General features: G+C 55.7%; 7 protein-coding genes and 1 pseudogene across 8 annotated transcripts, besides 1 other annotated feature; 3 read left to right on the top strand and 5 right to left on the bottom strand.

Moving 5' to 3' along the window:
- Positions 1-596: 596 nt before the first annotated feature.
- NCS57_00118000 (DASH complex subunit DAD1) lies at positions 597-1,050 on the bottom strand (the record flags this gene model as incomplete). Its single annotated transcript, XM_053051251.1, has 3 exons — positions 919-1,050; positions 808-870; positions 597-749 (listed from the first exon to the last, which is right to left on the bottom strand). Exons 1-3 carry the CDS (start codon positions 1,012-1,014, stop codon positions 597-599), a joined length of 312 nt encoding a protein of 103 aa, XP_052919766.1. The 5' UTR covers positions 1,015-1,050.
- A 389-nt stretch (positions 1,051-1,439) lies between these two features.
- On the bottom strand, positions 1,440-8,334 carry NCS57_00118100 (Myb-like domain-containing protein; the record flags this gene model as incomplete). Its single annotated transcript, XM_053051252.1, has 3 exons — positions 1,440-3,695; positions 3,749-8,156; positions 8,264-8,334. 3 exons carry the CDS (start codon positions 8,332-8,334, stop codon positions 1,440-1,442), a joined length of 6,735 nt encoding a protein of 2,244 aa, XP_052919767.1.
- Positions 8,335-9,182: 848 nt separating this feature from the next.
- Positions 9,183-10,429, top strand: NCS57_00118200 (Deoxyhypusine synthase; the record flags this gene model as incomplete). The annotated part of the gene is made up of 3 exons (XM_053051253.1): positions 9,183-9,395; positions 9,501-10,280; positions 10,346-10,429. 3 exons carry the CDS (start codon positions 9,183-9,185, stop codon positions 10,427-10,429), a joined length of 1,077 nt encoding a protein of 358 aa, XP_052919768.1.
- A 292-nt stretch (positions 10,430-10,721) lies between these two features.
- Positions 10,722-11,629, bottom strand: NCS57_00118300 (uncharacterized protein; the record flags this gene model as incomplete). Its single annotated transcript, XM_053051254.1, has 2 exons — positions 10,722-11,515; positions 11,572-11,629. 2 exons carry the CDS (start codon positions 11,627-11,629, stop codon positions 10,722-10,724), a joined length of 852 nt encoding a protein of 283 aa, XP_052919769.1.
- A 731-nt stretch (positions 11,630-12,360) lies between these two features.
- NCS57_00118400 (Aldo-ket-red domain-containing protein) lies at positions 12,361-13,318 on the bottom strand (the record flags this gene model as incomplete). The annotated part of the gene is made up of 2 exons (XM_053051255.1): positions 12,361-13,023; positions 13,079-13,318. The coding sequence occupies 2 exons, from the start codon at positions 13,316-13,318 to the stop codon at positions 12,361-12,363; spliced, it is 903 nt and encodes a 300-aa protein (XP_052919770.1).
- A 962-nt stretch (positions 13,319-14,280) lies between these two features.
- NCS57_00118500 (uncharacterized protein) lies at positions 14,281-15,587 on the top strand (the record flags this gene model as incomplete). Its single annotated transcript, XM_053051256.1, has 3 exons — positions 14,281-14,341; positions 14,399-14,836; positions 14,905-15,587. The coding sequence occupies 3 exons, from the start codon at positions 14,281-14,283 to the stop codon at positions 15,585-15,587; spliced, it is 1,182 nt and encodes a 393-aa protein (XP_052919771.1).
- A 1,422-nt stretch (positions 15,588-17,009) lies between these two features.
- Positions 17,010-17,996, top strand: NCS57_00118600 (Methyltransf-11 domain-containing protein; the record flags this gene model as incomplete). Its single annotated transcript, XM_053051257.1, has 1 exon — positions 17,010-17,996. The coding sequence occupies exon 1, from the start codon at positions 17,148-17,150 to the stop codon at positions 17,994-17,996; it is 849 nt and encodes a 282-aa protein (XP_052919772.1). The 5' UTR covers positions 17,010-17,147.
- A 1,055-nt stretch (positions 17,997-19,051) lies between these two features.
- NCS57_00118700 lies at positions 19,052-20,376 on the bottom strand (annotated as a pseudogene). Its single transcript has 2 exons — positions 19,775-20,376; positions 19,052-19,694 (listed from the first exon to the last, which is right to left on the bottom strand).
- Positions 19,052-20,376: a sequence feature.
- Positions 20,377-21,720: the final 1,344 nt, after the last annotated feature.

The raw sequence follows: 21,720 nt of genomic DNA on the forward strand, positions 1-21,720 counted from the left end.
ACCCGGGCAGGCTACACTGCACCATCGGAAAGGGGAGGGCTTCTTCTGTTTTTTTCTTCAGCCAAGGGATATGGCTTCGCAATCTTGTTTTTTTTCTCTTTTGCTTTCTTCTACATCCCGGCATCATGGACATGTACGGAAACGGACTTTCAGGTTTTGCACACATTCAGGGATCATGACTCACGGAAAAGGGAACGGTTTCGTTTGGCATTGTTGCTTTTTATGGCCAAGGTTTATGGCATTTGTTTTACAGGGAAAAGGGCATTCAGGGAACGGTTTATGATGAATAGGGCAGCCAAGGGGAAAAAGGCGCCCCGGAAAAGGGTTTTTGTTATGATTGTTATGATATTTCCGATCCAGGAGGATTATACCCCGATCGAGGCTCTTTTGAGAGTACGAATGAATTGAGTTATGGTACATAATGTCTTGGTGACTTTTCTTGTAAACGTGAGCTGACTCTCCTTCTCTAACTTGATCACAGGTCTTTGTCGAAATCACACCTTGTCATTGCCCTCTCACCGCAATCATCTCTGTCGTAATCATTCCTTATTTTCATCATCTATCTCATCCGGGGGTATCATGACAATCCGTGCCCATCACGCCTCTTGATTCTTCTTTGTCTCGTGCTCTTCCTCCGAGTCCTCCTGATTCTGTTTTGCTTCTCCATCGCCTTCACCTTCGCCCTCCTTGTCCATGACGTTTTCGAATTGCGACCACAGCGCCTCGACCGACGAGAATTCGTTGCCGACCTGTACAGTAATCAGCTACATGAACCTAAAAAGAAGTACAAGATCCATGGTAGCGCACCGCAATAACAGCCTCGAGGGATCGGTTCAGCTTGTTGATGTTGGCGAGCACATGCTCAAAGCTCTACCCGACCGTCAGTCCCGTCACATGCCAACAGAACCAGTCGCATACCATGGCAATCTCGCTGATGAGGGCCTCTCGCTGCTGCTCAAAGTACGTCTTTTCATGTCCGCCCATTGCGGAGGTAGACCTCGGATTGGAAGCCATCGTCAAAGTCGTCGTTGAAAGGTTGTCGCGTCTTTGTCTGAAGGATGCATGATCCAAAGCGCGCTTGGGGTTGGCGGGGTTCTTGAGATAAATAGTGGGGTCGGCTCATGCCCAGCCCAACTCGTACACGCCAAGTTTCATGATAGAAAAACAAAGCAATCATGACAAGTCCAAACAAGCAGTTAAAGAAAGTCAATAATAAAACAATGTTATCAATGTCTAGTAAATAGGCCTACAACTCAAAATGCATACAATGCATACGCAATTCCAGATGGAACCTTGACCACCAATCCAATCCAATCCAATCCAATCAATCCACCCTCGCCGTACGCCAAATATCACACATCACGCCTTGTTGGCGGATAATATCTACCTGTGCAATCATGCTACTAAACCCTCCAATGTCTCAAGGGTTTTCAAATCCTTCACCTCCGGTACTGATCCGGATGCCTATCATACTCATGTGGCCTCAATCCTCTCATCATATCACGAGGATCCCGTCCATCTCGCGGGTCTCGAGGGTCCCGGGCATCTCTCATCTGTACATTTTGCGCCTCGTGGCCTGGGTAGCCAGGGCCTCCTGGCGGAGGTGGTCCACGGTTATCATACCCGCCCACTGGCGTGTAGCTCCGACCCGGCATGTCTCTAGGATCTCGCGGCGGAGCAGGGCCTGGGGTAGAAGCATAGCGCGGGTACGCCTGTGAGGGAGGTGGCACTGGCTCCGGTCCACGACCAGGTGGCGGGTATCGCCCTTGCATTTGATGTTGCTGTGGGGGAAGTCCACCCCCTGAGCTATAGTACGGCCCGCCCCGTCCGTCGTCTCTCAGGGGCATGTGATGAGGCGGTTGCGGTGGTGGCTGCGATGGGGCCCATGATGGAGCAGGCGTCTGGGGCTTGGACGCTGGGTGCTGTGTTGGCCAAGATTGTTGCGATGGCGGCGGCTGAGATGTGTTGGGGGGCTGTGATGGCCACCCTGTCGCCTGTGGGAGACTGCCTGGCGGCTGTTGGTGAGTTGGCGTTGGCCATCCACCATCACGGCTGCTCTGAGGAACCTCTCGCGAACGAGAAGCCGACGGATGCAGCGCGTACTGTCCACCTGGTGATGCAGTGTGAGGGGGAGGGGCTGCGGCACCGTATGACGTAGGATACCCCTGACCCTGATACATCTGGCTGGGTGGACCAGGTGGAGGATAACGATGGCCGCTCTGGGGGGAGTTTGTCCCACTCTGAGAAGTTGGCTGGTACGGATTTTGCCTGTAAAAGTCTCTCTCTGCCGCAGCAGCCTCAACTGAGACCCCGATTGAAGCCCTCGAAGCTCCCATGTGCTGGGGCTGAGGAGAATCTGTATATGTGGGCTTGAGTGAAGGCATCGCTGAGGCTCCTCCTGATGGTGCTCGTCCATAAGGTGAATATGGTTCCGGCTCCCGACGCATCTGTGAAGGCGGCGCTGGCCCAGGCCCAGGGAGAGGGCGACCCATGACTGGAGGCGGGGGTGTAGGTGAAGGCCTCATAGGCGTGCTGGCTACATCGCTGATGCGCTTGGGCGCCGCCGGCGGAGGATCATCATTGAGCAAGGCAGAAATATTAAATCCTCCCTTGCGAGGCTCTGATGGACGAGGAGGTGCCGCCGCTGGAGTTGGCGTCCCTGCCTGAGGTGTCGTGGAGCCATATCCCTCCTGCAGCGAGCCAGATGACGGCCTATGTTGAAGTGACGACACGGGCCGGCTGGTGGGCGTTCCCATCTGAGGAGACCGGACCTGCGGCTGCTCGCTGAGCAAGTTCCTCACCGGCTGCGCAGGAGGCTGCTGCTGGGGCGGTTGCTGCTGCACAGGAGGAGGAGCATATGTCGGAGGTCGGCCTGGCTCTTGCGGTGGTGGTCTCGCGAGAGGCTGGCCACCAAGGCTTCCTTGCTGTCGATGGCCAAACTGCTCGTAATGGTGCGGTGGAGGGGCGACTTCCGGTTCTTGCTTAACCCGCAACGTCTGCCGCTCCGACTGGCGTGCCATTTCTCTCTCCCTCTCTCGTTCTCTTTCTCGTTGTTCCCTCTCCTGCCGCTCGCGCATCTGCATTTCCGCCTTCTGCCGCTCAAGTTGAGCGTTGTGCTGTTCAAATATGGGATCGGTCCGTGCCGGCTGTAGAGGCGGCTGTGCAGCAGCCAAAGGTCGCTCGCGTGGCTCTGCAACGGGAGGACCAGAGGGCGCCTTTGGAGGAAGTGGCACTCGCTGGCCTTGTTCACGCTCTCGCTCGGGGAACCCAAACTGCCGGACAGGTGCTCGCAAAGGCCGTGCGCTCGGTGACATTGCCTGAGAGACAGGTTGGGCGGCAACAGGGTGTTGTTGCATCGCCAAGGGCTGCGCTGGTGGCTGAACAAGAGGTTGCTGCACAGGAGCCTGAGCAATGGGCACGCCATAGTTGGAGAACGGCTGGCCTCGAGTAGCTTGGGCAGCAGCTTCCATCTTGGCTGCTTGGGCTACTTCGTTGTGAAGCTCGATACCAGGAGCAACGGCAAGAGGTCGAGACGCCGCAGCTGAGTTGTCGTATCTTCTCCCACGACCTCCCTGCGATGGTTGAGGAGGATCAGGCAGCTTCTCGCCACGGCTCTTCTTCCTGTCGGCCTCTTGAACGATCGTCTCCCATTCAGCCTTGCCTTGATCCTTTTGGCGGACAAAGTAGTTTTTGACCTATTTCAAATATTAGCATCAACAAGTGTGACTCAACACATGTGGGAACTCACCATGACAGCGGTCTTAGACCCCATGTGGGCCGCGATCCCAGTCCAGTCAGATCCAAATGAGCGCAGTAGGTGTGGGAAGTCATTAGATTCAGACACACTCCAGTAACTCGACGCTTGGGTCGGAGCCTTGCGCTCTGGCTGAGGCTGAGCCAGGTTGAATGTGGTAATGGCCGGCTGGGGTGGAGGCTCAGGTCGAAGCGAAGGTGCTGCCATAACCTCCGAGATGGAAGAGGAGGCAGCGATAGGTTGAGGTCGATCCATAGTCTGTATGGGCTGCTGCTGTTGAACAGGGAATGGCGGCTGTATTCCCGACGGCTGTTGCTCGAATTGAGTGGGGAGGCGATGAACCTCGGCTGGCGCAGGCGGTTGTGTCTCCGTGTTGAGCGCCCTCGAGTTGGACCTCGAGCGGCCCTTTCCGGGAGCTGGAGCTGCGGCCAGCGTTTGGTTCGTCTTGTGCGCTTTCGCATCTTTGTCCTTAGCTTTGCGTCCACGCTTCCTCCCATCCACCTTCTCTGGATGGTCGCCCTTAGCTGACGCTCCACGTCTGCCAGGCGTGGCAGAAGGTGTCGAGTTGTCTGTATCCACAGCCGGTTGTTCGAAGCCCCATGTTGGTGCAGCGGCTCGCCTTGGTCGTCTTCTCTCTCCGTTTTCTCCGGTCTCGTGGTTCTCCTCCGTCTCGCCTTCGCCGTTGCCAAGTTCAGAAACGAGTGCACTAGATCGCTGCTTGCCTCGGCCACCCTTCTTGCGCCTCCTGGGTTGCTTCTTGAGCTTCTCCTTCAGGTTCAGGTCCTTCTTGTTCATGTAGTAATACTGAATGCAAGAGGAGAAGTCGCGATGAGGGATACCATCTGCCACTCTGCCCCATTGCTTTGGTGCTTCCAAGTATCGCTTCTCAAATAGCCCGGCCTCCTCTTCGGAAAAGTTGTTGACAGGCGGAAGTACGCGCCATGCTGCTACGAGCCTGTCAACAGGCGTGAAACCGGAATGGTCGAGGTATTTGATGTTGTCCTTCTCTTCTTGAGTCCAAATCATTTCAGGTATAACGGCGTCCTTATCGGTACGATATTTTTCCTGTTGCATGCGGAGCTCCCGTTCCTTTCTCTCCTCGTCCTCTCTCATAGATGCCTGTAGAACCCGCTCTAGGTCTCGTTCGGTCGCAAAACGACGACCGCGGCCGCTGCCCTCGTGCTTGGGCTCCGGGGTCACCGCGCCAGTCCCATCAGCAGTCGAAGTGGAGAATTTTCCGCGACTCTTCACCGCGGCTGGGTCATTTGATGTTGTGAAATCCAGATACCGCACATAATTATCGGCGTAGATCTTGCGGTCGCGTTCTTGCTCAGCAGTCTTTTCCAGGTGCAGTCTGTCCAGGTGTTCCATGACGAAATCATAAATGCCAGGGTCCGAGTCCAAAGAGCGCATGAATTCCCTGTCTTCATGCCATGGCTGGCAGCCAAAGTCAGGAAGGCTGTCAATCGGGGGTGTGCTCATACACTGGCGGATGGCGCCGATGTTCATGAATGAATCATCTTCGGACTCTGTCTCATCGTCATCAACTTGAGATGGTGTACTAGGAGGTTTTGATCCCGTCTCAGTTGTTTGAAGAACAGCATTGGGGGAAGGAACGGCGATAGACACAGGTTCAGCTGCCAGGTGCTCGTTGGAAGTTGTCTCGGGCTTCTCGATCGGCGCTTCGCTAGGGTTTTCTGCAACTTCATCGCTCGGTTTTTGGAGTTGAGCCTCGACCGCCTTCTCGGTAGGAGGCTCACTTGGCTTGCTATCCATAGGCTTCTCGGCAGTTGCTTCAACCTGTTCCTCGCGGGGGGTCTCGCTTGGCTTCTCCGGCTCAGGGGCCAGCACTTCGGCCGGTTTGGTGGCCTCATCTTCCTTTGCAGCTTCTTCCACAGTAGGCAGGGCTGTTTCAGGAGCCGCTGGGGCCACTTCGACAGTTGGCTTGGTGGTGTCCTCCATCTTCGGTTCGGGTTCGGGTTGTGGTTCGGGTTGAGCTTCAGGCTCGGGCGCAGGCGCAGGCGCAGGCGCAGGCGGCGTGGGTTCCTTCATGGGTTGTTCGGGGGCCTCTTCGCGAGGCTCTTCAGTCGTCTTGTCGGCGGGTTTCTCGACAGTAGCTTCGGCAGTTGTCTCAGTCGTCTTCTCGATGACCATTTCGTCAGGCTTCTCGGCGGATTCCTCATCGATGGCTTTTTCGCTCGGCTTTTCTTCCGGTTGCTCACTCAGCCTCTCGCTGGGTTGCTCGATAGGTTTTTCGATGGGCTTTTCACTGGGCTCTTTGGCAGGTTCAGGCGCCAGGGGCGTAGGGTCGCTCTCTGCCATGGGAATATCCACGGTTTCTACAGGCGGTTCTTCGGGCTTTTCCACGCTGGCGGGGGCTTCAGGCTCATGGTCTGGCTGTGCTGGTGGTTCTGGAGTAGCCTTTGACGCAACGACAGCGTCGGTCATCTCTGTGTCCTGTTCTGGTTGCTGATCAACGGATGTGGGCTCCTCGATCTTCTCGACAACAGGCTGATTCACTGCCTCCGGGAGTTCCTCCACCATCTTCATCAGACCTTCGCCCTCGCTAACTATTTTCACCATTGCCCCATGTGACAAGGCCGCAAAACGGGCCATAATCTGCGTGGGAAGCTTGGGTTTCTCTAGCTTGCTCAGCTCAGCCTCGGTCTTTGCAATCTCCATAGCAAAATAATCCGCCATGTCTTCGTCATCGTCGGACTCGGAGTTTTGTTCGGGAGGCGCTGTTTTCGGTGGCAGTGCGAATCTCACAACTGGAACGACAGGAAGCTTGCGCTTTCGCTTGGGTGCTTGCTTGGGCGGTTCTCTTGACTCTCTCATGCGCTGCTCGATAGGTTGACTGAACCTGGGAAGACTGTCGGTTGTCGGTGATGGAACAGGTCCACCACGATGAGAATCCCTGGGAGCACCAGGAGCGTTAGTTGGCCGAGCATCCCTGTCCACTGAAGCTCTCGCAGATTGAGACTCTCGCTCGGACCGGACCGTAATCTCTCCTGGTTCCGCGCTGTAATTTGATCTTGCTCGGTTGTCGATGGCCGAGTAATGTGAGTCAGACTTGGCATCACTACTACGCGGTCGCCTGTCGTCATCGTGATAATGGTCATACTGTGAGCTGTCGCGCCGGAGTGGTGGTCGTTGCTGGACAAAGCTCGGGGATCTCATCATCTTGGGGGAGTCGGGAGCCTTTTTCAGATTCGGGTTGATCCATTGCTTGCTGGACGGCCTTGGTGGCGGTGGTTGCTGAGCTCGGGGTCCAACTGGGATCGGAGGGCTATCGTGAAGTGACTTGGCTGGCCCAACTGGGGGCATTGGTGGCTCATGTCCAGCTGAGGGAGGTCGATCGTTGAAAGCTCGGGGGGCGGTAGGAGGAACCTTGACCGCAGCACTTGCTGGGACGTAGCCCTCACCCACGCTCAGAGCGCGACTCGGAACGGAACCAAAAGCGGGAGCTGAAGGTGCAACGGGTGGTGGCGAAACCTCTTTACTGGGAGGGCCCGAGTCGTGACCAGCATTCGCGCGTGCTTCCAACTTGTTTCGAAAGAGTTCACGATCTCGAGGGTCGCGGTCATCTCGAATATCGCGTCGGGTCTCCGGGTCGGCGTATCGGTCCATTCGATCCATGCGGTCCCTTTCCTCGCGTTCCCGACCCCAGCGGCCCTCTTGAGACCTGCTTCGTGGGTAGCGATCCCCTCTGTCGTCCATATAAGGTCCTCTACCCCTCCCTCGGTCTGCGGACCAGTCACCTCTTCCTCTACCACGTCCACGATGAAATCCACCGCCACGGGGATACGGTGACATGCCGAACTGAGGGTCGGACGAAGAGGATCCTGCTGAAGGGGGTCCACCATCACGAGAACCTCTCCGAGACCTATCTGCGTCGACTCCAAGCGGTCCATCTCGATCTCGATCCCGGAAATCTCGGTTTGGTGACCTCGCACGGCCAATGGGTGAGCGACGTGACCTGAAATCCCTCGCATCGCGCCAATCTCTGTCCCTTTCGCGGTCGCGATCACGCTCGCGGCTTCTGTCATCACGGTAGCGATCCCGGAAATCCATGTCTCGATCCCGTCCACGGTCCCTACTCTCATCTCGCGTTGACCATCCACGTCCTCTACCACGCCCGCGGCCTCCTCGGAAATCACCTCCAAACCCTCCACCACGAGGACCACTAGGCGCATCGATTAGAGCTTTGGGGCCACGAGGAGGCTCCCTCCTCAGAGGGTCACCGAATGAGTCGCGATTGGGAGGAAAGCCGCCATTGTTGGACCGAACCTCGGAAGGGCGTCGCCTGTCGCCATCACCGTACTGCGAGGCCCTATCGAAACGGTCAGGTGAGCGGTCGCGTGGCGATCGCGATCGCTCGTATCTGGAGTATCTTGAAGCCCTAGCATAATCATTAGTATTGGATGATCGGGGTGACGATGAACGACTGAAGCCCCGATTCCCAGCATCGATAAAGCGTCTCCGAGGCATCTGTACAAGACGCGGCACGCTTCTCGCTGATGAGGTTGAGGAATACAGCCGTGGAATGGTGCAGGCGAAGACGGCGAGGGTACAAACATTGCGCAGCGACCGGGTCGCGGAGACCCAAATTAAAAGGCCAGAGAAGTGATTATCAGCCCATGCACCCAAGAACAAGTCGGTACAAGCTGGAGTGAGGTGGCCAAAGTATGCTGATGAGACGGGCCGGCAAGGTTGAAACGTGGTCGACAAGTGTTTCTGCCTCTGAACACGACAGGCTCTGGTGGAACCTTGAAGCCTCGAGGGTCTGGCTGCCCGTGTCGGCTCCGCAGAAGGGCGCGTCAGCCACCAAAGGGGAGTTTCGGAACAGCTAAAACGTATGGCGAAGTCGCTGATGGATCGTCAGCCGAGTATCTGAGCTCGATACGGCAGACGGAAGCGACATGAAAGACGCAGGGCGACGGATGGAGATGCTCAACCAAATGGCGTTTTGAAGGTTGCAAGATTGAAGATGGGTCGCAGCCTCAGCCAGAGCCTGCGCCTGCTGCAAAATGGACAGCGTCGCGCGTGGCGCTTAGCCGAGAGGGACCAAGACTGGGGGTAGGGGACTGTAGGGGGCCTTGAAATGGAAAGTCTGAACCAAAACTGCCGCGAGGGGCTAGTCCTAAAACGGATGTGCCCAAATGTCTCGCCGAGCGCGTTACATGCACGCCCGCCCATTGACTGCCCGTCGGTGGGTCCCCGCCGGTTGTATGCGGAGCCGGGACGGGGAGGAGTCATGAAAAATGAAGGAAAAACGGCCGACGACTCATTTATGAACCGGGTCACGTTCTCTTGGACCGACTGCGATACTTTGACATTCCTTTAAAGTTCTCTTGTCTATTCTCACCCATCCTCACGATCACGGCTCACGACTTACGACTCACGAACTCCCCTCACTCAACTTATCATGGCCTCCAACGATCATGCGCCCCCAGCGGCGGCCACTGATGCCGTCCTGGTAAAGTCCGAGGAGATGCCCAAGGACGCCCAAAAGGTCGAGGAGCTCGACTTCAACAAGCTCAAGGGCCCTATCACGGCCGAGGACCTCTTTGAGGGAATGCGTCACATGGGTTTCCAGGCTTCGTCCATGTGCGAGGCCGTGAGGATCATCAACGACATGGTTAGCTCCACCTTTTGTGGTCTTGCGAGAGAAGAATACACCATGATTTAAGATTGGGTGGGCAAGAGAAGGGAGACTGTTGACTAACTGCTCATATAACTTCAGCGTGCCTGGCGAGACCCAGAGACGGGTGACAAGACCACCATCTTCTTGGGTTACACGTCCAACCTCATCTCATCCGGCCTCCGCGGCGTCCTCCGCTGGCTCGTCGAGCATAACCACGTGTCGTGCATCGTCACCACCGCTGGTGGTATCGAGGAGGACTTTATCAAGTGTCTGGGCGACACCTACGTCGGCTCTTTCAGCACCCCTGGCGCCGACCTCCGCAAGAAGGGCCTTAACCGTATCGGCAACCTAGTGGTGCCCAACGCAAACTACTGCGCCTTTGAGGACTGGGTTGTGCCTATCCTCGATAAGATGCTCGAGGAGCAAGAGGCTAGTAAGGGGACCGACGACGAGATCAACTGGACGCCATCCAAGGTCATCCATCGCTTGGGTAAGGAGATCAACGATGAGAGATCCGTCTACTACTGGGCATACAAGAACAACATTCCCGTATTCTGCCCGGCCATCACCGACGGCAGCCTTGGCGACATGCTCTACTTCCACACCTTCAAGTCCTCACCCCTGCAGCTCAAAATCGATCTTGTTGAGGACATCCGTCGCATCAACACCATCTCTGTCCGCGCGAAGCGGGCTGGTATGATCATTCTCGGTGGCGGCGTCGTCAAGCATCACATTGCCAACGCATGCTTGATGCGTAATGGCGCTGAGTCAGCCGTTTACATCAACACTGCGCAAGAGTTTGACGGTAGCGATGCCGGTGCGAGACCAGATGAGGCGGTTTCCTGGGGCAAAATCAAAATCGGTGCCGATAACGTCAAGGTCCGTAAAAACTGGCTACTCTTTTCTGATGTATTGGTCGTCAAATACTGACTGGTTGTGCCTAGGTTTACATGGAGGCGACGGCTTGTTTCCCATTCATTGTAGCCAACACATTTGCCAAGGATATTGGCAAATCTGCAGAGACTTAAACATCACATGGGAAATTAAACCAAAACGATTTTTGGAAGTAGATCTCTGGGGCGATAGAACTGCAAAACGGTACATCACCAATACAAAATAGAGGCGGTTTGTGCAATTTGATGTTATTCTGATGCTACTCTGAAGGCTACGCTTAGGTTTGCTACTTGGTCTACTCATAGTAAACAACAAACAATAAGGCCCACGGTGCATCCATTCGCTAATCCAGCGTCATATCCCGAATCGCTTCAGTGTAAATCTATTCATTCAGTAGTCATAAGTCGTAAGATGTGCAAGTTGCGTCTAGGCGGCGACATCGAGCTTCGTCTTCTTCGCCTGAGGCTCCTCGTTGTCGGCCTCGGTCTCGTCGTTCAGAGGTCGCTTGTTGGCACCAGAGGTCTCCTCTTGAGCCTGCTCTTGGGCATCCTCCTTGGCCTTCTTGGCGGCAGCGGCAGCACGTTCGGCCTTCTCCTTGGCAATCTGGCCTCGTGGGCGGTATCGACGCTTGTTGGCCTGGCGGCGCTCCTCCTTGAGTCTAGCGATCTCGGCTTCTTCTTCCTGCTGCTGGAGAATCTTGAGGGGATCGATTCGCTGGCGTCCCATGGCTCTGACGGCGGCCCGGTTTTCTTCAAGGCGAGGCCAGGGGTTGGCGACACCGCCACGTCGGGTCATCATCCAGTTGACGACATCGAGGCCGTCAACGGAGCCGTCGGGGCGCTGGACGGCCTCGCATCCCTGGCGCCAGAGGGCGATGCCAGAGGGATCGGGGTTGGTGATGGGGCATGGGGGCCAGTTGTCAGACATGTCGCTGTTACGCCTCTTGGAGGTTTTGGTCTTGGCGGTCGCGGCAGGCTTCTTCTTCTTCTTGTCGGAAAAGTTGTTTGGAGAAGGGTTCTTGGAGGGCTTCTGCTCGGGGGAAGAAGAACAGTTGTTTGCGCTGACCGGAGAAACAGTCAGGGAGCTTTCCTCCGGAATCGTTTGGTGCTTCATGGCCGCCAAAACAGCAGCGGTCTCAAGGACCTTTTGATCGTCTTCGGTGGGCGACTTTGAGCTTGATGCGGATGATGATCGAGAGCCGCGAGGTAGAAGCTTAATTCCTATGAAGAATAGTGAGCGATAGTTGTGATGTGATGAGGGAGAGCGGGAGACTTACGGATTCTAGGGCGGTCGTTGTTGCCCTGGGCGGCGGCGATGTCGTTGTTGCCGGCCATTTTTGATAGAAATACAGAAGATAGCAGTAGCTTTGTCTTCAAAGGGCAGGTCGTTGGTAGCTGCGTATCACGATCGCAAGCTCGTCGAAGCAAAGTCAACTCGGGGTTGATGCGGATGCTGTCGAGAAGATGATGAGGGTAACGATAAACACCAAGGAATCTTCGCTTTCTCGGATGATCAAAGAGCAACGAGATGCTAGGTATTGATTCGTGCGAACGATGAAGATGATAGCGAAAAGCGTAGAAAGTAGAGACGATGATGCAGAGGTGCGAGATGAAGTGATGTGGTGAGGATGAAAAGGCGCCAGGGCAGCGAGCGTGTGCAGTCAATGTGTGCGGGTGACAATAGGGTCGATTTCTATTGACCCAAAAGGGAAGATTAGGATCAAACAAATGCCCGTTTCTGGACTTGTCGGCAGTGGTGCTCTGCCAGTGTCAACAGCTGTCAGAGTGCGAGACGGCCAGCAGGTGTTCGTGAACTCGAGATGAACAAAAACTCAGGATCCTTCAAGACGTGTACGAAAGAGGAAGATTAAATCGCAATGGGATGAAAACCCGAAAAGGGACAACATATTTCTACGAGCATCAAGGTAAACAACAGTGTTGCCTTGGTTGCTGTGGTGCGATAATGAAGCTTTTCATATGCGGTTGAGTTCAACTTTATTGAATACTGCGGTTCCCTTATTGAATCCCTACAGAGTTTTCAATCTGTCTACAAATGCCAACAGCCCTCACGCCTCCCCAATAGTCTGTTTGAATTCGGCCAGTGCAGATGCCCAAGTTGCTGCACCATCCCCCTCAGCCCAGGAGGCCACCCGTGGGATACCCTCGAGATCGTCCTTCATGTGATCTTCAGTCGTTGTTCCATCCAATACCGTGACCCCCTCGAGACCAAGGACCAAGGCGTAGTACGCAGGCACTTGTGGGACTCCCGCCCCTTCTGCAACTGTCTTGACCGGCTTGGATGCTGCGAGCCGTGGGTTGGCACTGAAGGTCCAGAATGACTGGAAGATGATACTTTGCTGTCTACAATAAGCTCGGAGCTCTGTCTCAAAGCCAGTGTCCCGATAGAAGCGGTTCTGCACGACACTCGGCTTGATGGTGGCTGCATCGTTGAGAGCCTGGAGGATAGGAAGGCTGGTGTTGGATATGCCCAGGTTACGGATCTTGTGGGGGACATAGGTTTCAAGCGTCTTCCAGGCAGTGATGGTTTCTTCGATGGTTCGAAGAGGGCTGTGCAAGAGTACACTGTCGAGGTACGGCTCCTGGCCCTCAATGGTGAAGAAGGCGAGCGATGACTGAACCGACTGGTGAACCTTGTCGACGAGCGGTGCGTTGAGATCATAGGGGGCATCTTCGCCCTGGTTTCCTGGTGGGGAGAACTTGGTTTGGATCTATAAACTGCGTTAGTGACTATGTTCTTATTGAGTTTGAGCGAAAGTGACATACGAAGAGAGCATCGCGAGTGATGATGCCATCGCCAATGGCTCTCTGGACGCCTTGACCCACGCCCTTTTCATTGTAGTGCTTGGGCTGCCCAGCCGTGTCAATGCCCCTGAACCCATTCTTCAGAGCCGTGTAGACAAGATCTGCGCTGCGGTCTTTTTTCCAGGCAGTGCCGTAGACGAGCTTCGGCAAAGTGGTGGAGGAGCCCTTCAGGCTGAGGTCCTTTGCTAGCTTGGCGGCCATTGTGGAATGAACGTTTAAACTACTTTCCGGGCGGCGGCTTCAGATGGCAGTTACCGGATCTTTTTCGTTTGTGTGAACCGTGTTCAAGATATGTCTCAGGCTGAGTGAGGTTGTCAGAGTTGAGAGTGTTCCAACACCTTGAGCCTCAGCCCAATACGGTTGCTGGCGTTGCACAATCACAATGAGTGGCCAATCGTATGTCTAATCACAAGACGCCCCATATTAAACGCCCAGTTGATCATCACAAGTCATAGATTTAAACACAAAGGCTTTCATGTCTTGTCTATATCTGTTCCAGCCGAGACAGAGTTGTTCGAAAGGACGATGCCTGTTCTACATTTGTTCCATCCCAACAACGAAAACTTGGGCAGTTCCACGCGAAAAATAGCTCGGGAAAGCTAGCAGCGAGCTGGGCTGGGCTGTCCACCTTTTCTAGTAACAGCAAGCGCCCCCAAGATGACGTCGGAGATGCGGAGTGATGCCCGTACACATACACAAGAACCCCCACCTCGGACGAAGCTCGCGCGGGGTTCTTCGCGGGGCAGACACCACCAAGCGTCCAAGGGGAAACCCGTAAATCCCATCATTTGGCCAGTTGACAGCTTGAAGAAGACCTGAGTCACACCGACCCGGTTAAATATTCTGCTGATATGGTAAGCAAGCTGAAAGTCGGGACGGGTTTTCCGGCGATACTAGCCTAAACGGGTGTGCGACACCATCGGCCGGACATGCTCAGTGAAGCAATTCCGAGTCGTCCTCCACAAGGAAGCATCCCCCTCCTCTACCCACCATCCCAGCGACGGGAAGCTACTGGACATTGATTTCTGTTACCCCGCCAGAGCTGCAGCTTCAGGATAAATAAGACCCTCTTCACTCACGTCACTTTACGTGCCTCCTCTGCAAAAGTACATCTCCTTCTCCTCTTGCAAGCAACACCGTGAAGAATCGTATCTCCTGTAACAATGGCTTCCACTCCCTACACAATCCGATGGGGCATCCTGGCCACTGGCGGCATCGCCGAGCGTGAGCTACACCACTGCTCTACCAATGTACAGCCAACTTGCTAACTCTCGACGACAGACTTTTGCAAGGATCTCCTCACTGATCCTGCCGTGCGAGATGTAACCGACGTACGCCACGAGATTGTTGCTGTCGCCTCGTCCTCCTCAGCCTCCCGAGCCGGCGACTTTATCAAGAGGATTGACGGCCCATCCTCCGCCGCCCTCTACGGCTCATACGCTGAGCTCGTCGCCGACCCCAATGTCGACATCATCTACGTCGCTACACCTCACAGCCACCACTTCCAGAATGCCATGCTTGCTATCCAGGCTGGCAAGAATGTCCTCTGCGAGAAAGCCCTCACCGTGACTGCCTCCCAGACCAAGAAGCTGGTCGAGGCTGCCAAGGCCAAGAACGTCTTCTTCATGGAGGCTGTCTGGACACGATACTTCCCCCTCAGCATCAAGGTGCGAGAGTTGATTCAGTCGGGCGCCATTGGCACCGTCTACAGAACCTTTGGTAAGCCAGCTTTACCTTGGCCACTCTTAGCCACGACTTGGTTGGATATCGCTAACTAACTCTCTCAGCCGATCTCTCGTTCGGAAAAGACATCGGCAACGGCAAGGTCGACTTCGACGACTCTCACCGAATGGTAAACCCCGACCTCGCCGGCGGTGCCCTGCTCGATCTCGGCATCTACTCCTTGACCTGGGTCTTCCAGTCTCTGTACCACGTCCAGCCCGAGGCCGAAAAGGAGGCCCCCAACGTCGTCGCCGCCATCAACAAGTATCACACCGGTGCCGATGAGACGACAAGTATCATCTGCCAGTTCCCCAAGCACAAGACCATGGGCATCGCCACCACAAGTCTGCGCGTGGGCACCGACCTCGACGGCAAATACACTGGCGGTCCCGCCATCCGCATTCAGGGCACCAAGGGCGAGATCCAGGTGACGGGTCCCGCGTACCGGCCGACAGAGTACAAGGTGATCAAGACAGACGGCAACGGCAAGATTGAGGTGGTCGACTGCCCGATTCCCCAGGACCCCAAGCGGGACAACTGGGGACACGGCATGTTCTGGGAGGCCGACGAGTGTGCCCGATGCCTGCGCGACGGCAAGAAGGAGAGCCCCTCGATTCCTTGGTCAGAGAGCATCGTCATCATGGAGACTATGGAGAGCGCTCTCAAGCAGGGCGGCGTGACATATCCCGAGTTGATCTCCACTGACGTCTTTGACGCCAACAGCCCCCTCAACAAGGGCAGGAGTTAGAGGAAGGCTATGGGGCCAATGCTTTAATGACGAAACGTAAAAAAGTCGGAGTAGGAATATGCTGGGGTATCAGGTAGTGAGCCTGTAATGAGCGAGGCATTGAATATTACCTTGGTTATCATCATGAATAAGACAAGACAACCCAGGCACCTTGCACAAGATGCACAGGCTAAACAGCCTGGGGTTGGGCTATGCCGGCGCTACAAGCGGATGCCCGAGATGGATGGTTCGTGTCAGATATCCATGGCTAGGTTGACAGGGCTAAAGAAGAAGGGCGCTTCGAGAACAACAGCGACAGGGCAGGCATCTGACCATGATGCGTTCATCAAAGCGCCCTCCTTCCTAGCTCGCAAAAAGAAGGCTGGCCGGCCATGTGTTGTTGATCCATTACTCGTTTCAAGCCTGTGCGTAGATTCCCACGTTGCATTGACCCTGTCCTTCAGACGCAAGGATGGCCAAAGACCGCGTGGCTCCCTCGTGGCCCGGACCGGGGAACTATTCCGCATGTTCTCGAGTCAGCGAGGGAGTCGAGGCTCCAGTCTCAGCCCGGCGGATCGGAGATGACGTGCATCTCTTGCGAGCGGGAGCACCCATGCCCACATCACATCCTCGCTCGGGCCCCTTGTCAGGAAGGGCAGGCCTCAAAGGTCGAGAAGGGTTTCATCTTGTGTGTGCGGGCGATGGAGGGGGGCGGGCGTAGAAGCACGGGAGAAGAGTTCCATCATCCATGGTTGAGTTTGATGGACGGCTGGCGGAGTGGCTGATGATCCCCGTGCTTTCTCCCCTTCCTGCGAATGGGGTGACATGATGCCAATGGTGATGTGATGAGCAAAAGAGAGACAGAGAGATGAGATTGTGGAGTGGATATTAATATCGCCCCTCCCCTACCTAACGTTCCCCCCTTGCCTTGAGAATCATGTCCCGAGCCAGGGACCCTGAAAAAGGCAAGTGCATGTAAAAAAAGAAGATGCCTGTGCCTGAGAGCGGAGGCGGATCCGAGGTGTTCGTGACTGGGGGCCTCGTGAAAAAGGGGACCATCCATCAAATGCAACAGGGCAGGGGGTGAACAGACGTTATTGTAACTGTCTCTTGTTCATCTCATCACAGCAACAGAAGAGAAATGAACCTTGACCATGTAGACGTCCATCGTTCAACTCGACAACCAACCACCAAGTTGCAATAATCGCTCCTCTCGCACGGTTCATCTCGAGGCCTCAGCCGTCGAGACTCTTGAAGCATGAAACTATGATAATGTCCTTGTCGCAGAGTCGCTCCATCACGGGCAGGGCCAGATCTTGAACGGAATGCATGTTCTTTCAGCCACACGGAGCCGCCCCAGAACATTTACTCCACTAATCGGCGGGCCACAACCTAGGTACTCACACCTCCGCTAAGGAAAAAAACACCACCACGCCTGTAAGTTGCAAGAAATTAAACCCCATCTCACCAACACAACCAACAACCATATCAGACTCCAGCTGTTCCTCCAGCTCTCACACGCCCCCCCCTCCTCAGGCTTCTGATAGACAAGGGTCCCTGTTAAGATATCCCCCAGGAATTATGGCGAGTGGTTCGTCGGCGACGCCGGCTGGCGATCAAGGGGACGGGCCACTCGAGCAACCCAACCCTCAGCATCAACAAGGCGCCCAACCTCAGGAACCATCCGCTACAGAAGTATTCTCACCCTCTGAGGCTGCAGAGGCCCCCGAAACATACGAGGCAACCCATGTGCACGCCGTCTACGAGGCCATCGCGCCGCACTTCTCAGCTACCCGCCACAAGCCCTGGCCGCGTGTCGCCAGCTTCCTCCAAGCCCAGCCGCCCGGCAGCATCGGCCTTGACGTCGGCTGTGGCAACGGCAAGTACCTGCGCGTCAACCCGGCCGTGCACCTACTGGGCTCCGACCGGAGCCCTGCACTCGTCAAGCTCGCCCGGACCGAGCTGCGGCGGCCTCGTGCTGATGGCAAGGACGACGACCCAAGGGTCTCGGACGTCGACGTTGCCGTCGCTGATGGCTTCGCCCTCCCCTACCGGCGGGCCGCCGCCGACTTTGTCATCTGCATCGCTGTCGTGCACCACATGTCCACCCGCGCGCGCCGGCAAGAGGCCGTCGCCGCGCTGCTGGACTGCGTGACCCCCGAGGCCGGCCGCGTGCTCGTCTACGTGTGGGCGCTGGAGCAGGCGTCGAGCCGCCGCGGGTGGGACACGGGCAGCGACCAGGACAGGCTCGTCTCGTGGGTGATGCGCAAGCCAAAGGGCGAGGAGCCGGGCGGCACGTACCAGCGCTACTACCACCTGTACCGCGAGGGCGAGCTCGAGGAGGACGTCGTGGCGGCTGGGGGCAAGGTTGAGGAGAGCGGCTACGAGAGGGACAACTGGTGGGTGGTATGTAGCCGGCCGGCGGCCTGAGACGGGCACCGCAGTGCCAGAGGTGCTACAATGGGAATCGAGATCGAGTCGAGCATCCATCCATTACAAAGGTAGACTCGTAGGCGTTTGATATTCGGATACCTACTCACCGACTTGAAGTCTATTCTTCTCCCCGAGGCGAGCTCACTCCGCTCCCGCAAACGGATGCTTGCCATACACACGCATAAAGTAGGAACTGTAACTCGCCGTGACTCGATCATTCTCATCCAAGAGTTTTCTTTACAAGGCAATACGTAACATGAGTAACTGTACAACACTAAGATATCCACTAGTCTCCCTCTATCATCGACATGACCTATCAAGACAATAAAAACAACAGGCTCTTCCCCTCCCTCTTCATCAGAACATCTCTCTCAACTCAAGACAGATGCTGTGCTGTGCAACAAATAAAGAAAACAACCTTGCATTTTCAACTCCTTTTTTCCAAAGGCCACCCCCTGGCCGAGTCCCCCTGACCCCAGATGCTTTCCAACCAACCATCCATCCATCCTTCGCTTCCTCTCAAGACGCCTCTGACCCATGCAGAAGAAGTGACAAACACAAAGAACAGAATAAAACAAGGCCGTAGCTAGTAAAAAGACAAGTCAAAGAATCGAAAACTTAAAGTCCGACGTTTTTTTCGGGATTTTTCATCGCATCAAGTCATCCTTCCCTTATTCCATCTCATCCCGTCGTCGGTTGATGCCATCCATCTGTAGATATGCTGTTGTGTAAGTCGAGTGAATATTGATCTTTGTGCCCAAGCCAACTCATTCTTTCCAGTCAACCAGATCCAATAAAGAAAAGAAATCAAGAAACAACACTCCCGGAAGACAGAGACGAGATCCTTTCTCATGTCGTTCCATGCCGATGCAGCCCATGCAGTTCCTCTTATCCGTCCCATCGTAGTGAAACCCATCGTCGCTCGCAGTGACCAAAACACCATCCTTTGCAAAATCAACCCGCAAAGGAAATGCCGATAAAGATCAAGAATTCCAACTCCAGTGTTCGCCCGCTCGTCCCATTGTCAATCAACATGAACAGAGTAGACTGTCTTATGCCATACGTCGTCGGTGGTTCGCCTCGTGTTGAAGTCGGTCTGGGCTTGAAGCCCGTCGCTTTGATCCAGCAGATTCCATCGAGTAACTGGCGAGGCTGGAGAAGAGGGGTCCTTGGCTCGCTGCCGCGATGGATCCAACATTGGGGGCTCCGGCGGGAGTGCTGTATGGGCTGACACCAGTAGTGAGTTCAGCAACACCGGGAAGCATACCCGCACTCCTAGGTGGTGGTTGGTTCTGGATCGGGGCCAGCCCTGGTCCTGACACGTAGTGGACTTCCTTGGGGTGGTCCGGGCCCATGGCCATTGGAGGAGGAGGCGGTGGAGGGATAGATTCTCGGCGGACAATGGTTCGGCTGCTGGCAACTGGCATCGGGGGTGCTCTGCTGTACATTGCTCGAGGCGAAGGAGCTCCTAGATCACGAGGCATGCTGCCCTGGGAGTGGGAGTGGACGTGGCTGCGTGAGGGAGAGCTTCGGTGGCTGTTGTTGCTGTCGACGTTGACGGCGGCTAGGGAGAAGGGGATAACACCTGCTCGTCGAGCCATGTCCGCTTCACCGAGTTGCCAGTGCATGGCCTCGGCTGCCCGCCAGGGAACTGCCATCTCTTCCGCAACCTTGGCCCACATTTCTGGCTTGAATCTGGCTTCATGTTAGCTCTGCCTTGGAACGCGAGGGCCACTAGGCTCGCTTCATCCAGTGATCCGGCGTGGCATGCTTACCTCTCGTACAACCGGGCAAGCTTGTTCTTGCGTTCTTCGTCCCATTCGCTTCGTCTCTCGAGGTAGTTCTGGTAGTGTAGGCGGCAGCTAATGGCACTCCGGCCTGGCAGGCGCTTGGAGATGTCCTCCCACTTCATACCACTCCCTCGAAGCTCGATGATGAGTGCATCTTCCTCTGGCGACCACTTGCTCTGCTTCTTGACGGGCTGCTGGTCCGTGGCGTGCGCAGGCATGCTTCGCCTACCAGCGGGCATCTGTGTTGGAGCTACAGGCGGCGGCGCAACAGGCGCAGCAGGCCGGGGCGGGGCGGTTGAGGCCTTGATCGAAGGTGGTTGAGCAACTTGCTGGACTTGGCGAGGCGGAGAGACAGAAGACTCATGCGAGTCGGGGGCCTTGAGGAGAGACACGATATCCACCGTGGCAGCTGGAAAATCCAATCTGCCCGCGTGGGGACCGTTGGAATAGGATCGCGGAGTGCGTCCCAGAGAGAGACGGTCCTCCACACCCGCGATGGACGGCAACTCTGCCCGCAGGAGGCAGAGCGGAGACTCGCTCTTGAGTTGGGCCAGCTCGGCGACTTTCCTGGGTTCGTCTAAGTTATGCTGTTGCGGCGGCTCCGAAAAGCCTGGCGTTGTTGTTGGGGGAGCTCCGTTATCAAGGCTTGACGGAACTCCAAGTCTGTTGTCGTTGCAAGTCAACCCAAAGAAGGATGGTCGTGAAGGTCGGACACGCTAGGAGCTCCGAAGCACTCCGGTAATAAAGGATTCCTGATTAGATGTGTCAAGGTGAAAGCCGCGTCGTAATGAGTGCTGCGTAGTGGTGGGCAGCTGGGTTAGGTGTCGGCACAGTTGGGCTCAGTCAGGTACCAGTTGCCTCCAGAAGATGTGAAAAGGAGAAGAACTGTCTCGGGAGGCCGCAGCGATGGCTGTTCAGATCAAGAAGCGTGGCTCGAGGCCTTGACGAAGTGAGAGCCCCTGTGATTGGTGATGCCCAGGGTGCGCTGAACCAATGGACGGGAACAGGATGATATGGTGAGGCAGAGCAAATCGCGGAGCGCCAATCGAGGTGAGCGAAGCCAAGGCAAGGCTTGTTGTCCTGTAGGCAGCTATCTGTCTACCCAGGAGGCAGCAGACTGGTTCGATCTTGGGGCAGAGGATATTCAGGAGGGCAAGGGAAGATCGTCGGGGGTAGTCTTGTCTTGAAGAAGAAGAAAACGTCGGTCAGACGTTCCGTCGAGCCCTACTAGTATGACCTCGAGGAGCTGGTATATGCGCAGAACGAAAAGGACCCACGCTGGGATTGCCTCGCTTCTCTTGGTCTTGGCCGGAGTCGAGACACGATGAGCCAGAACTAGATGGGGAGCTAGATGGAGCTAGGGGGTGCACTTGAGGGGCAAAGGAAAAAGAAATAAGTTCACCCGGGAGAACTGGTTTTAGATGGAAGTCCAACAAGTTCTCGGGTCGAAAGGAGGCGGCGGCAGCGACTTAACGGTGTGGGGAGACGACGATGCAGAGCGCAAGCCAGGGTCTGATTACATCCAAGACCCCCGGAAAGCGCTGTGACAAGCCCAGATATGGTGTCTTAGCAAGAGGCCCGGGCTATAATGTCAGGAAACAACAAGAGAGCAGCACCAGCTGTCGAGCGAACGGCATGGTCAATGAGCAAGCATGGACAGGGGAGGGGTGTGTGTTTTGGGGGCCGGGGATGGCACAGAGAGAGGCGTGTCAGGAGTGACAATAGGATGAAGAAGTGGGTGGAGGTGGAGTCGATTGTTTGGCAATAAGGCAGAGGGCATCGACAGGCCAGGCCGGGGATAGATGGATGGAGACTCTGGAGAGGGCCCTGCTGGCCATCCATCCACTGGCTCCATGGATCTCCCGCTGAGCGAGAGTGAAGCAGGTGAAAAATTTCCCGTGATAGCGAAGGATGCGTGGAGGAAAAAGAAA

Source organism: Fusarium keratoplasticum, chromosome 1, assembly GCF_025433545.1.
Source record: "Fusarium keratoplasticum isolate Fu6.1 chromosome 1, whole genome shotgun sequence".
NCBI lineage: Eukaryota > Fungi > Ascomycota > Sordariomycetes > Hypocreales > Nectriaceae > Fusarium > Fusarium keratoplasticum.